At 45.3% G+C, this 13,833-nt stretch overlaps 1 protein-coding gene across 1 annotated transcript in view; it reads left to right on the top strand.

The window, feature by feature from the left end:
- C19H9orf43 (chromosome 19 C9orf43 homolog) overlaps positions 1-13,833 on the top strand; it is a 70,770-nt gene that overhangs the window by 17,398 nt on the left and 39,539 nt on the right. Inside the window, exons 5-6 of the mRNA XM_063144637.1 lie at positions 12,981-13,114; positions 13,701-13,779. Of these exons, the coding sequence (XP_063000707.1) occupies positions 12,981-13,114; positions 13,701-13,779 (213 nt within the window). The remainder of the gene's footprint in view (positions 1-12,980; positions 13,115-13,700; positions 13,780-13,833) is intronic.

Here is a 13,833-nt window from a genome sequence, read left to right as displayed (position 1 = left end):
TGATCTCTATGCATCACACATATGGGCTCTGCGCCTGCGCGAAGCCCCGCTTCGGGAATTTTCTATAACTAAGAGCCATTTTGGGCAGGAACCCCTCTGCACATGCGCAGTAGATGGGGAGGGGTTCCCACCCAGATTCCCCAGTTCTTCTTCGACCGTCATCATGACAGCCTCATCGGGACCATCTCTGTAAAACAAACAAACAAATAGCTAAGACTTACCTCCTTTTTTCATCTTATATTTCCTCTCTTTCACTCCTTTCAGCCTTCTCTTCTCTATAAAAATAAATAAAAATCCTTTTACCTCATCCTTCACTGTCTTACTCTACTCTGGTCCGCGTGGGCCCCAAGTCCCCATTTAAAAAGTGTGCCCATTGCGGCACAAAGCTCCCGCCCTCGGACGGACACAATTTTTGTGTCATCTGCCTCAGAGAGGGACATAAAGTAGACATCTGTCCCCATTGCCAGGCCTTTTCAAAGCTCACAAGGTGGCATAGAGCGGATAAACTGCGGGCCGAGCTGTGGGAGAGGGCACTTGCAGCAGTAGATAAACCTGCTACGGCTTCACAAAACGAGCCTTTAGTGCCTCCAGCTCCTGTCGAGACATCAACAAGTCGGGCTGACAGACCCCACCAGGATATCCCTGCAACGCCAGGGCGATCCCTAACTGCCTCGGTAGCAAAGATGCTATCTAAAAAGGCAAGGACGCCGAAATCCTCTGAAAACGCAAAGCACAAGAAGAAGACCAAATCGTGCAATAAACACGACGCTCATAAAAGCAAGGCATCGACGTCAACAGCATTACCGATGTCCGATACAGCACCATTATCGACAATACAACCGACACCAATATCAACCGCCCAGCTGGCTTCGGTGATCGACCCGATAACGACCGCATCATTATCGAAGGGTGAAATTAGAGACACTGCATCCCTTCGTAGCAGGGACCCAATACGTCTACCTAGAGGATCGAGCAGAAGCTCGCCTTCAAGACACTTACCTGCTATTGACGAACGCAGACCCGAATATCGACGATTGATTACCGCCACTCTCCTGACTCAATCCACTCCATCAACACTCGATATCAAGAATCTGACCGTTACTACTATCAAAGAGACTATCACTCTAGATCTCCTGTAAGGGATTGGGAAAGACAATCACAATGGTCCCTTCCACCAAGACCTACTTATTATTATGGAGATTGGCATGACATCCAGGATCGATATCAATGTCACACTCGAGCGTCACCACCTCGACGTCGACAAACTTCGGCAACGATTACGACCCCTCAAAGAACCGTTGAAGCACAACCAGCTCAAACAGTCAGCCTACCAATAGATAATATACCTCACTCAATTCAACGTGAGGAAACAACACTTCCTAATTCACAGCAAACTGAGGAAATTCAAACCATCCAGATCCCTTCTGCCCCCCAATCGGTGGAAGACTACTGCTCAGATTCTGCATCTTGTACCTCAGCGGCCCCATCGATACCATCCCCTGACTCGATAGTGGAGGCACAGGGCTCTGTTTCTCCATCTGAAGGACTAGGACACTTTGCCGACCTCATCCAAAGAATGGCACAAGCATTAGGAATAGAAACAAGACAAACTATAGAGAAGTTAGTAGACCCTGTCTTTGATGCTATATACACAGAGGCAACAACTCCAGTCACTATTCTCTTTCTACCAACTTTAACAAGAGCAGTAAAAGACTCCTGGAAAGACCCCGCAGCATTTCAACCATCATCAAAGCGCCTCGACAATATGTATAGGGTTTTGAATAAGGATGTGGAATTTCTCTTCACGCACCCCCAACCAAACTCAATAATAGTGGAATCCGCAGAGGGCCGCTCACACAGAGTGCACACTGCATCAGTGGACAAGGAGGGTCGACGTCTAGACCTAATGGGATGTAGATTTTATTCAACAGCATCCCTAAGCCTAAAGGTATCGAACTACCAGGCTAAGATGTATAGATACCAACTTTTCCTGTGGGACAAGATGATGTCACTATGTGACAACTTGGGAGACGACCAGAGGGAGTTAGCTAGAGTTTTCCACGCCGAAGCCACCAAAATGGCACACCAGCAGATAGCCACAGGAAAAAACCCGGCAGACTGCGGAGCAAAAACCATGGTGGGAGCAGTGGCTATGAGGAGACATGCTTGGCTGAGATCGGCGGGTCTATCACAAGAAGCCAGAACCCTCATCGAGAGCCTTCCCTTTGATGGCACAGACCTCTTTAACTCCACAAGTGATGAGGCTATGGACACTGTCCAGAAGGCTAGGGTTACAGCAAGGAAGATGGGGATAGGTGCAACCCAATAACAACAATTCAAGCCTAGAAGATGGTACAGGCAACCAGGGACCAGCACAGTAAGATACCAACCTGATAGGCAACATTTCAAACAACCATCGCTACCTCAGCAGGGAAAAAGACAATTTCCGACGTCGAAACCCAGGTTTCAACACCGTAAACCGGACTATCCGCAAAATCGACGCCTTTGACTCCCCTACTCTAAACAACTTGAGCACCCCCTTTGGCGACCGCCTCTCGATATCGAAAGAGGCTTGGAACCGAATTACCTCAGACAAGTGGGTGCTCTCCATCATCGAAAGAGGTTACAGAATAGAATTTGATTCCTTACCACCCTTGGGAGTCCTAAAAAGAACTACACCATCCCTACCACTCCAACAAGAGGTCCGTTCACTACTAAAGAAGGGAGCAATACAATCAGTACCGAAACAACAACTAATAGAGGGATTTTACTCCCACTATTTCACTGTCCCGAAGACCGATGGAGGCATTCGTCCCATATTAGACCTACAAGACGTAATCACCTTTATTCCACCAAGAAAGTTTCGTATGGTCTCCCTTCCCACAATACTACCACTGCTCACAGAGAAGTCATGGTTCGCCTCCATCGACCTAAAAGACGCTTATTTCCATATAGCCATTCATCACGACAGCCAACGCTACCTGCGCTTCGCCATCGGCAATCAAGCCTTCCAATTCCGAGTACTACCCTTCGGACTTTCGACAGCTCCCAGGGTATTCACAAAGTGTATTGCGGCCACCTGAGGTGGGTTTGCGCCCACCTGAGAAACCGGGGGATACAGATCCATCCTTACATAGACAATTGGCTTTTGGTAGCAAATGTGAAACATACCCTTCAACAACATATACATTATGTACGCGACCTCATGCTGCAACTAGGACTCCTAATAAATGCAAAGAAATCAATTCTCTGTCCAACCAGAACTATAAAGTTCGTAGGGGCAATCTTGGATTCACAAACCACCAAAGCATTCCTGCCTGTAGACAGGGCTCTTGTCATCCAGAACCTAGCAAGGGATATCATGAAACAACAAATAACAGCTTATACAATACAAAGACTACTAGGATTGATGGCATCCACAACCATGGTTGTTCCTTTTGCAAGGCTCAAAATGAGACGATTGCAGCTCTGGTTCAACAAGTTCTTCAACCCTTTACAGAACGCCAGACGTATCCTCCTCACCCTGCCATCAAATGTCACCAAATCCCTGAAGTGGTGGACGATCCGTCACAATCTAATGAAGGGAATACCTTTCACACCTTTGATGCCAACCAAGTCGATCACGACGGATGCTTCATGCAATGGATGGGGGGCTCATCTCGATTGTTTAACGGTGCAGGGACTCTGGTCAATGAAAGAAAAGAAAGCGCACATCAACTACCTCGAATTACTAGCAGTCCAAAAAGCACTCAAAGCGTTCGAGACAGAAATATACAGCTGCCATGTCCAAGTGACTTCAGACAACACGACAGTCGTGTTCTACCTCAACAAACAAGGGGGAACGAAATCCACACCTTTAATAAAACTTACCATACACATATGGGAGTGGTGCATTTGACACGGAGTATTCATCACCGCAGTTCATATAGCGGGATTAGACAACACACTAGCGGACACCCTCAGCAGGCATGCATCGATAGTCCACGAATGGAGAATCCACCCCATGGTCATCAGGAAAGTGTTCCACCTCTGGGGACAACCAGAAATAGATCTTTTTGCAACGGAGGACAACACAGTGTGCAACCGATTCTGCAGCAGGGCGGGAATAGGAAGGAGATCATTAGGAGATGCATTTCTCCACAAGTGGAACCACTCCTTCCTGTACATATTCCCCCTCTTTCCTCTAATAATGAGGATACTAGCCAAGATTATTCAGGACAACGCAGATTGCATAATCCTAACACCCTGGTGGCCCAGACAGAATTGGTTCGCGACACTGCTAAACAGGTCGCAAGGTCTCTACATGAGACTGCCAATGAGACGGGACCTTCTGTTCCAACATCGAGGTCGGATATGTCATCCAGACCTAGACACTCTACACATGACCGCATGGAGACTAACCCCTCAATAGCGGACAATGCTTTGACGGTCCAGATCCAAACGGTTTTGGATGCAGCGCTGAAACCGTCGACACGGATAAACTATAATAGGAAATGGTCTACATTTACTGCCTTTGCATCTGAACGAGGGTTTTCACCCTCAAGCTGCCCTGTTCATCAAATCTTGTCCTTTTTATTAGTTCTAGTTGACAGGGGCCTGAAAGTTTCCTCTTTAAAGGTATATTTGGCAGCTATTTCTTTCTTTCATGACTATGTTGATGGATTTAGAGTTTTTTCCCATCCTACAGTTAAGCGGTTTTTAAAGGGCTTAGTGAATTTAAACCCACCAGTAAGGATTTTTTCACCATCGTGGAGTCTATCAGTAGTTCTACATGCACTCTCAATGGCACCTTTCGAACCATTGGCAACCACTGACTTGCGTCTCCTCACGTTAAAAATGGTATTTCGAGTGGCAATGACGTCTGCAAGACGCGCAAGTGTACTATGTGCACTAAGAATAGATGAACCTTACCTGGTTTTCCACCTTGATAAGGTGGTACTTCGTCCAGATATTCAATTTTTGCCAAAAGTTGTCTCTAGTTTCCATGTTAACCAAGACATCATCCTACCAACTTTCTTTCCCTCCCCTTCTTCTCCCTTGGAAAAGACGTTACATTCTCTAGATGTTAGAAGGGCTTTGGCTTTCTACGAGGATCGCACTGCTCACTTTCGCCAATCGCAGCGTCTTTTTCTGTGTCATGGACAGAACAAGAGGGGCCTACCAGTGTCACCTCAGAGACTCTCTTCGTGGCTGGTACAATGTATTATTCTGGCCTACCAGCTACAGAAATTGGAACCCCTGACGTCAGTCAAAGGGCATTCCACTAGAGCTGTCTCCACATCATCTGCCTTTCACCGTGGCATCATTGTCCCAGAGATATGCAAGGCAGCTACGTGGGCTCGACCAATGACGTTTGTGTCACACTACAAACTAGACATCAGGTCGAGATCTGACTACTCCTTTGGCAGGGCAGTACTGTCATCCATATTCACCTAAGGACACCAAACCTCCTCCGGTGAGTAAAGCTTGCTAATTGCCCATATGTGTGATGCACAGAGACCACGAAGAAGGACAGGTTGCTTACCTGTAACTGTGGTTCTTCGAGTGGTCATCTGTGCAGTCACACAACTCACCCACCATACTCCCCACTTGGTGTCCATCATTTATTACTAATGTTTCTTCTAGTAGTTTTTTCAGATACACCTACAGGTGTCTATATTCCTCAGACGAGGCCTTCAGGTCTCAGAAGAACTGGGGAATCTGGGCAGGAAGCCCTCTGTGCATTCACAGTAGAGGGGGAGGAGTTCCCACCCAAAATGGCTCTTAGCTATAGAAAATTCCTGAAGCAGGGCTTCGCGCAGGCGCAGAGCCCATATGTGTGACTGCACAGATGACCACTCGAAGAACCACAGTTACAAGTAAGCAACCTGTCCTTTCTCACGACGCTCAGGACCGACAAGCCAACATGAGATGTCACGCTCTCCTCATGCTGACTGGGAGAGAGGATCAAACCTGCTCCATCCCAATCGCCATATGGATGGGGCTATTGGGAGTACTGTAGACCAGTGGTTCACAATTAGCTAAGTACTGCGGACCCATTGTTTTTCAAATGCCAAGCCATGGCCCCCCTACTTTTGAAAAAATTGTTATCTTACCTGTGCGAAGCAATTTTTTTAGAGAAAATAAGGGTTATATAATAAGCAAAGGATTTTAGGTATACTAAAAAAAAGATCATAAAATTTGTGATATTTGTGTTATTACCACACAAAAATGACAATGATTTAGTTAGGAATATAAAGATGAATTTAATTTTAATAGCATATAGTTTATAATTGAACAAATTATGACTGGTCTAGCAGCTACTAAACTGAAATGTGATGGGAGAAATCATGCCTCTTTTTGTCTCGAACAATCCCTTCCACATCCAGTTCAATATTTCCTACTTTTAATCTCAAATCTGGATCAACATCGAGCCGATTTCTATGCTTGTTCTTCATATAACAAAATGTCGAAAATGTTTGTTCACAAAGATATGTGGAACAAAAGGGAACTCGATGTTTCAAAGCTTTTTCACCTAACTTCTTATAATCAGGAAAAACCTTTACCCAGAATTGGTCCAGTCTATATTCTTTGAAAAATGATTTCAATGAAACATCACAAGTCACATCAACAAGTACATCTTGCTCTTCCACAGATAAAGTTGTTAGTTGTACATCACCACATTCAAAAGGATTCCTTATCCATGAGTTTTCAGGATTAGGTGCAGGGAAGTGATCTCTGAAGCTAATCGCTAAATCACGCAGGTGCTCAGCAATGTTATTATTTACTTCTGGTAGGAATTTGTCATCCATGGACTCCAGAAATGAATGGTGAATATGTGAATGGTGCTACAGACCCCCTGGGTGGGCTATGTGGACCCCCTGGGGTCTGCAGACCACCAATTGGGAACCACTGCTGTAGACAGTACAATTGTCTTTTCCATGGAGACTACCAGTATCGATACCGTAGACCACCTGAGGATTTCTTCATGCTACCACCCCCACTGGTATCGAGGAATTTTCCGGCTCCAATACCAACACAAGCATCAGTGCCCCCATCCCCGGCGCAGTCAGGATATAGGGAATGGCACCCTTCGGCCCAGCCTGCAGGCCCCTTCCAAACACCATCTCGACACTCTTGGAATTCATTACGGTCACCACAAGAAATGCAATCACGCCAGAGAACAGAGTTTCTCCTGATGAGAACTATCGGTCTGATTCTCTCTCACTGTTATCGGTAGCACCCTCGATACCCTCCCCCGATGGGGTAGTAGGATCCTTAGACCCATCCTCTCCATCAGAGGATATGGGACATTTTTTGAAGCACGTCCTGAGGATGGTGCAGTCCTTGGGTCTAGAAACCCAACAACCAGTAGAGAAGCCCAAGGATCCTGTTTTCGATGTCCTCCACACTGAAACTAATGCAGCAGTGGCCATCTCTTTTCTGCCCACGATGCTACAGACTGTACAGCATTCATGGAAGGCTCCATCCCCCACAGCCCCAACCTCAAAGCGATGGGAATCTATGTATTGTACTCAGTATAAGTACGCTACATAGATTGCAGCACCCCAAACCGAACTTGATAGTGGTCGAGTCGTCACAAGGGAAATCTCAGAGAATCCACTCAGCACCAGTTGACAAAGAAGGTAGAAGACTAGATCTCATGGGTCATTGGATCTACTCCTCTACCTCTCCTGATTTGTGGGTCATGAATTATCAAGTGACGATGGCCCGCTACTATTTCTCTGGGAAAAGATCAGCTCCCTTGCCAGATGATAGGAGGGAGCTGGCAAGGGTCTTCCAAGCAGAGGCAATGACAATTGCCCGACAGGAAATTAACACTGCAAGACACCAAGCGGACTGTCATTCTAAAGCTATGATAAGAGCTGTCGCGTTAAGGAGGCACGCGTGCCTTAGGTCTGCTGGGCTTAGTCAAGAGACTAGATCGAGAATAGAAGACCTCCCCTTCGACGGGGAGGGCCTTTTCAATTCAGATGAAGCCATGGATAATATCCATAAGATGTGTACGACTGCAAAGGGAATGGGTTTTCAACCCAACAACAGCACACTTACAAACCGAGGAGTTGGAATAAGAACCCCAATTTCCAGCAACCAAGATTTCAACCTGACCGTCAACCTAGGCAGCAACAACAGCTGCAAAGGAAATGGCAATACCTGTTTTCATCAAGATATCAGCAAGCTTGTCGTCAGCCCGACTTCAGAAAAAAGCATCGCCTTTGACTCTCCTGGGACCACCATCTGATTGTCATTCTTTACCGACCAGCTACAGACCTTTATCCATGAATGGGAAAACATCACTACCGACTCATGGGTTCTGAGCATCGTGCAATACGGCTACAGGATTTAACTTGACACCCTCCCACTTTTTTTGGGAACCACAGTAACGGCCCCATCTATACCGCTATTGGCAAAAATAGATTCTCTTGTCCTAAAAGGAGCAATTCAGCATGTACCAACACCCAAGATGGGAAGAGTTTTGTATTCCCATTACTTTGCTGTCCCAAAAAAGGAAGGAGGACTCCGTTCGATCCTGGACCTATGAGGGGTGAACCTCTTTATTACCACCAAGAAGTTCCGGATGATTACTGTTACATCCATTCTCCAGCTGCTGCACAGGAATGACTGGTTTGTTGTGATCGACTTGAAGGATGCATACTTCCATATCTCCATAGAGGCATCCAGCCACAAATTCCTACAATTCATGATTGGAGATCAAACATTCCAGTTCTCTGTCTTTCCATTCGGCCTTGCTACAGCCTCTTGAGTCTTCACAAAATCCATGACAGTGGTGTGTGCCCACCTAAGGAGGGGAGGAGTGCACATTTCCTCGTACGTCAACAACTGGCTCCTGGTGTCAGACTCATACACTCAACTTAAAGGAGAAGTGAACTGTTGACCACACTAGGTTTATGTGTCAATCTCGAGAAATCGAAACTTGTGCCTTGCCGAAGGATGGACTTCATTGGAGTCACTCTGGACTCAATACAAGGGACGGCCTTCCTTCCCTCTGACAGAGCTTACATTCTTATCCAACTTGCCAGCAACATCAGAACTCTCAGTGCGAGTGAGATCCATGCAAAAACTTCTTGGCCTCATGGCTGCGACCACGTCTGTGGTCCAATTTGCTCGCCTCCACATGTGGATACTGCAAAACTGGTTCCTGAGGTCCTTCGACCTAGGGAAAGATGTGACTGCAGTCACGTTAACTTTACCACCTCAGGTCAGATCTTCACTGATTTGGTGGTCAACAAAAGGCAATCTAGCTGCTGGCATGCCTTTTCTACAATCACCTCCGTCCAGACTGGTGACAACGGATGCGTCATTGACAGGTTGGGGTGCACACTACAATTTGTGAACCGCCCAGAGAGCTTTGGCTATTGGGCGGTATAAAAATGTAATAAATAAATAAATAAATTCCCTACTGAATCAAGGATGATGGACAGGAAAACAAGCCAAAGAGCATATAAACGTACTCAAGTTGAGAGCGGTGGAGAATGCACTGAAGGCCTTTGCAGTACCAATAAGGGCGCACCACGTGCAACTCGCTATGGACAACACAACAGTGGTGTTCCATCTGAACATAAAGTAAAATAGAAGGCAGTGGTTGAAAATAACAATAGTACAATAGGAGTGATAACACTCAACTACAAAGGTACTAAGAAAATTTTATAGATGAATAATTCAAAAGATATCACAGATGTACAAAAGACAGGCATATAGATAACATTTACAAGATGTTCATCAAACATTCATAATGAAGCCTACAAAAAGTTGGCATCCATTAAACATTCATGACAAGAATCAATGATATCATAAATATGCGTCTAAAATAATTTCATAAAGCATCTAATAAACAGCAGTCCAGTACAAGTTCTGTTTCGAGAATTCTTCGTCAGTAGGACGCAACTGGTTCACAAAAGGAGCCGCAGCTATACATTTTGAATATATTGAGAGCATTATCTGATGGCTTGAATACGTGAAAATGATATGGTGATAAACCTTGGAGGGCTCCACTCTAAATGTATATTATTTATTAGACGCATATTTATGAGATCATTGATTCTTGTCATGAATGTTTAATGGATGCCAACTTTTTGTAGGCTTCATTATGAATGTTTGATGAACATCTTGTAAATGTTATCTATATGCCTGTCTTGTACATTTGTGATATCTTGAATTATTCGTCTACAAAACTTTCTTAGTACCTTTGTGGTTGAGTGTTATCACTCCTATTGTACTATTGTTCCATCTGAACAAGCAGGGAGGGACAAGTTCCCTTCCATTAATCCACCTGTTACGCATCTGGGATTGGTGCATTCAGAACAGGGTCTTCCTAACTGCAATTCACTGGGCGGGCAAGGACAACACTCTCACAGATGCCCTCAGCTGGACGTATCAGACCTCACACGAATGGGAACTGGACCCAGAAACGCAATGAACCATATTTCATCAGTGGGGGTACCTGACCATCAACCTATTCATGACCGAGAACAATACTACTTGCCAGCGGTTTTGCAGCAGGGTAGGCAGGAGATGTGCATCTCGGCGATGCATTTGCGAGGACTTAGAATGGGGAATTCCTTTACCTTTTTCTGCCGCTCCAGCTGCTGTCCAGGGTGGTATCTAAAATAGGGGTCGACAGGTCCGACTGCATACTGATTGCCCCCTGGTGGCCACGGCAACTGTGGTTCACCCATTTTCTCCTATTGTTGAGTGGATAGCACCGTCTCCCATCGATACCGACGCTTCTTATCAGAGAACACAGCAAGGTGAGCCATGCTGAAGTGGAGACTCTGCACCTCACCATTTGGTGGGTGGCCCAATAATCCTGTGAACGCATACTTACCAACCTGTCGGTCTACAGGACCAGGACCTACCCATTGTCATACGAGCTATCGCCCCGCTCGGGCTCTCCGCTCCTCTGATGCCATGCTTCTCGCCTGCCCAAGGACCTCCACTTCCCTTACTCGGCTTCGTCCTTTTTCTTCTGCTGCCCCTTACGCCTGGAACGCTCTTCCAGAACACTTGAGAACTACAAACTCAATCACTGCTTTTAAGACTCAGCTCAAAACTTTTCTTTTCCCTATAGCCTTCAAATATTGAGTTTGTTCTGACTTTACACTGTTGGTTTTGCCCTACCCTGTGCCTGTTTACACTTCCCTGTGCCTGTTTGCATTCTCCTCCCCTCTTTATTGTTTACTACAACTTATTAGATTGTAAGCCTATGCGGCAGGGTCTTGCTATTTACTGTGTTATCTGTACAGCACCATGTACATTGATGGTGCTATATAAATAAATAATAATAATAAATAATAATAATCCACCAGACTTTCATATTATAAATGAAATTGATTCATCACCTTTGCTAAGGGAAACAACTTTGATCTGGTACATAGCCCAATTGATAGGATATTGGACTACCTTCTCCATCTCCATAATGAGGGCTTGAAATTTTCATCCATTATCCTCCTACAAGGGACAATCTATATTATTTCACCCTTTGCTGAAAAAGTTTCTTCGGGGCCTTAGGAACATAGCCCCTCCAATGAGAACTTTAGTGCTAGTGTGGAGTCTTTCCGTAATCCTTCATGCACTTACGAAACAGCCATTTGAACCACTCATGACAGTGGATTTAAGGCTCCTTTCAGTGAAAGTGGCATTCCTAATAGCTGTGACCTGCTAGGAGCTCTAACGAACTTAAGGCATTACAGGTGGACTCTCTTTACCTGATGTTTCATAAGGACAAAGTGGTCCTGAGACCTGACATAACCTTTTGACCCAAGGTCATGTCAGACTTCCATACCACACAGGACATTGTCCTTACAGCATTCTTCCCAGATCTGACTCAAATCTATATTGCATATGCTCGATGTGAGGAGGGCTCTTTCCTTTTATAAGGCTAGAACAGAGCAATTTAGGAAGTCTCAACAGTTATTTGTGTGCTATGGACAACCTTGGAAGGGACACGCTGTGTCTTCTCAAAGACTAGCACATTGGATAACACAATTGAGCTAGCTTATTCCTTAGCAGGACTGCAGCTCTTACAATCAGTGAAAGCTCATTCAACGAGAGGGATGGCTACCTCTGTAGGGTTTGGCAGAGGAGTTCCCATACAAGACATCTGTAAAGCAGCGACGTGGTCTACCCTATCCACATTTGTACAGAATTACAGATTGGATGTTAGAGTGAGAGGTGACTGCTCCTTCGGTAGAGCAGTTTTGTCGAGGTCCTCCGTTGATACACCTACCCACCTCCAGGTATGTGAGCTTGATACTCGCCCATATGTATGATGCATAGAGACCATGAAGAAAGTCAGGTTGCTTACCTGTAACTGAAGTCCTTCAAGTGGTCATCTATGCATTCACACAACCCACCCTCTATCCCTGCTTGGTGTATAGTTTATTGGTTACATCGTGGGAGACTACCCAGTGATTAAAGGGGGCTGAGGATTGGGCAGGAACCGTTGCACTTGCGCAGTAGCACTGGGGGAGGTTTTCACGCCAAAAAAGTTTCCTTTAGCTTTGGAAGTACCCGATATGAGCTCTGCACAGGCGCGGAGGAGCCCATATGTGTGAAAGCATAGATGACCACTTGAAGAACTTCAGTTACAGGTAAGCAACCTGATAATGTTATCATTTCCCCCTGCAAAGGCTCTGCTGTGCATTACCACCTTCTCCAACCTCCTAAAACATTAATTAAATTATACAGTCGTAGGGAAGGTTTGTGTTGCTCATTGCTAGTTGCATTGCAAAAATAAACTTGCAGTACCTGTGGCACTCATCCAGATATCACATAAATTCACAAAAGCAGCCAGGTGAACAATATGTGTCTTCAAGAACCAAATATTTATCTTTGAGTATTTGAAAAATCATTCTTCTGATTCTCTTGTGACCTTTGCAAGCTTTTGAGGGACCTTTGCATGCTCTTTGGCTAAAGGTTTCTTTCATCAAGTCTCTCATTCTCCCCCATGTACATGGTAGATACAGGTGACAGATCTTGGTGAATTTGCTGTACACAGATTGGGTTACCAGCCAGCCTATGAAAACTTGATTGTCAGGTGGGTTCCGGACATACGGCACAGACATATGCGACTTGAGAAGCCAGCCTCAAGAGGGTAAGTAGTGTGGTGTGTGTAAGTTAACATGAAATTTAACAGTGTGCATTTAACACAGCTTCCCATCATTCTGGGGTGAACGGACAGCCACAGGCTGGAGAATGTTTCCCTCTATTGGCAATAAATAAGGCACATCGCAGCTGACTCCCTCAGGCAGTTACCCAAGGCAGAGCCTGAGGGCTTTACCCTGCTCATTACTCATGGGAGTGCTTTGTGCTTGCTTATTTCATTGATGCTGTGTTCATTCCCTTTTTTATTTTAGCCAAACATTGACACCCAAAGCATCTCATGGTTATTGCAAAATGCTCTAGAGGGAGGAGGGGATTCTTATCCCACTTAGAGATATTTTTAAGTATGGTAAGGGGGATATATATCTATTAAATAAACTAAATAAATTATGGAGGGGTGGTTTAGGGTTAGGGTTGTTGCTGCTGCCACTTTGGCAGTCATAGTTGGTAGCTGAAGGAAGACTGGATCCAGTCTTCTCTACTGGATCCAGGTGTGGTGGAGGGGTGCCTTGCTGCCACAGCCCCTCTCTCTGTTTTTAAATGGCATCATAAACATGATGCAGTTTCTCTTTGTTTAGAGTGACACCTACTCAAAGGATGTGCGTGAAAGATCTTGCTTTGGAAAGCATGCTCTCTTTTAAGGAAAAGAAAGAGACAGTGAGTTTTCTTTTTGCCTTGCCTTTTTTGCTGCCTTTTTTTTTTTGGTCTATC

The sequence above is a fragment of the Elgaria multicarinata genome, chromosome 19 (assembly GCF_023053635.1).
Source record: "Elgaria multicarinata webbii isolate HBS135686 ecotype San Diego chromosome 19, rElgMul1.1.pri, whole genome shotgun sequence".
NCBI lineage: Eukaryota > Metazoa > Chordata > Lepidosauria > Squamata > Anguidae > Elgaria > Elgaria multicarinata.
Note: the sequence above shows the minus strand (reverse complement) of the source record. Positions and strands in the feature narration are given on the sequence as shown.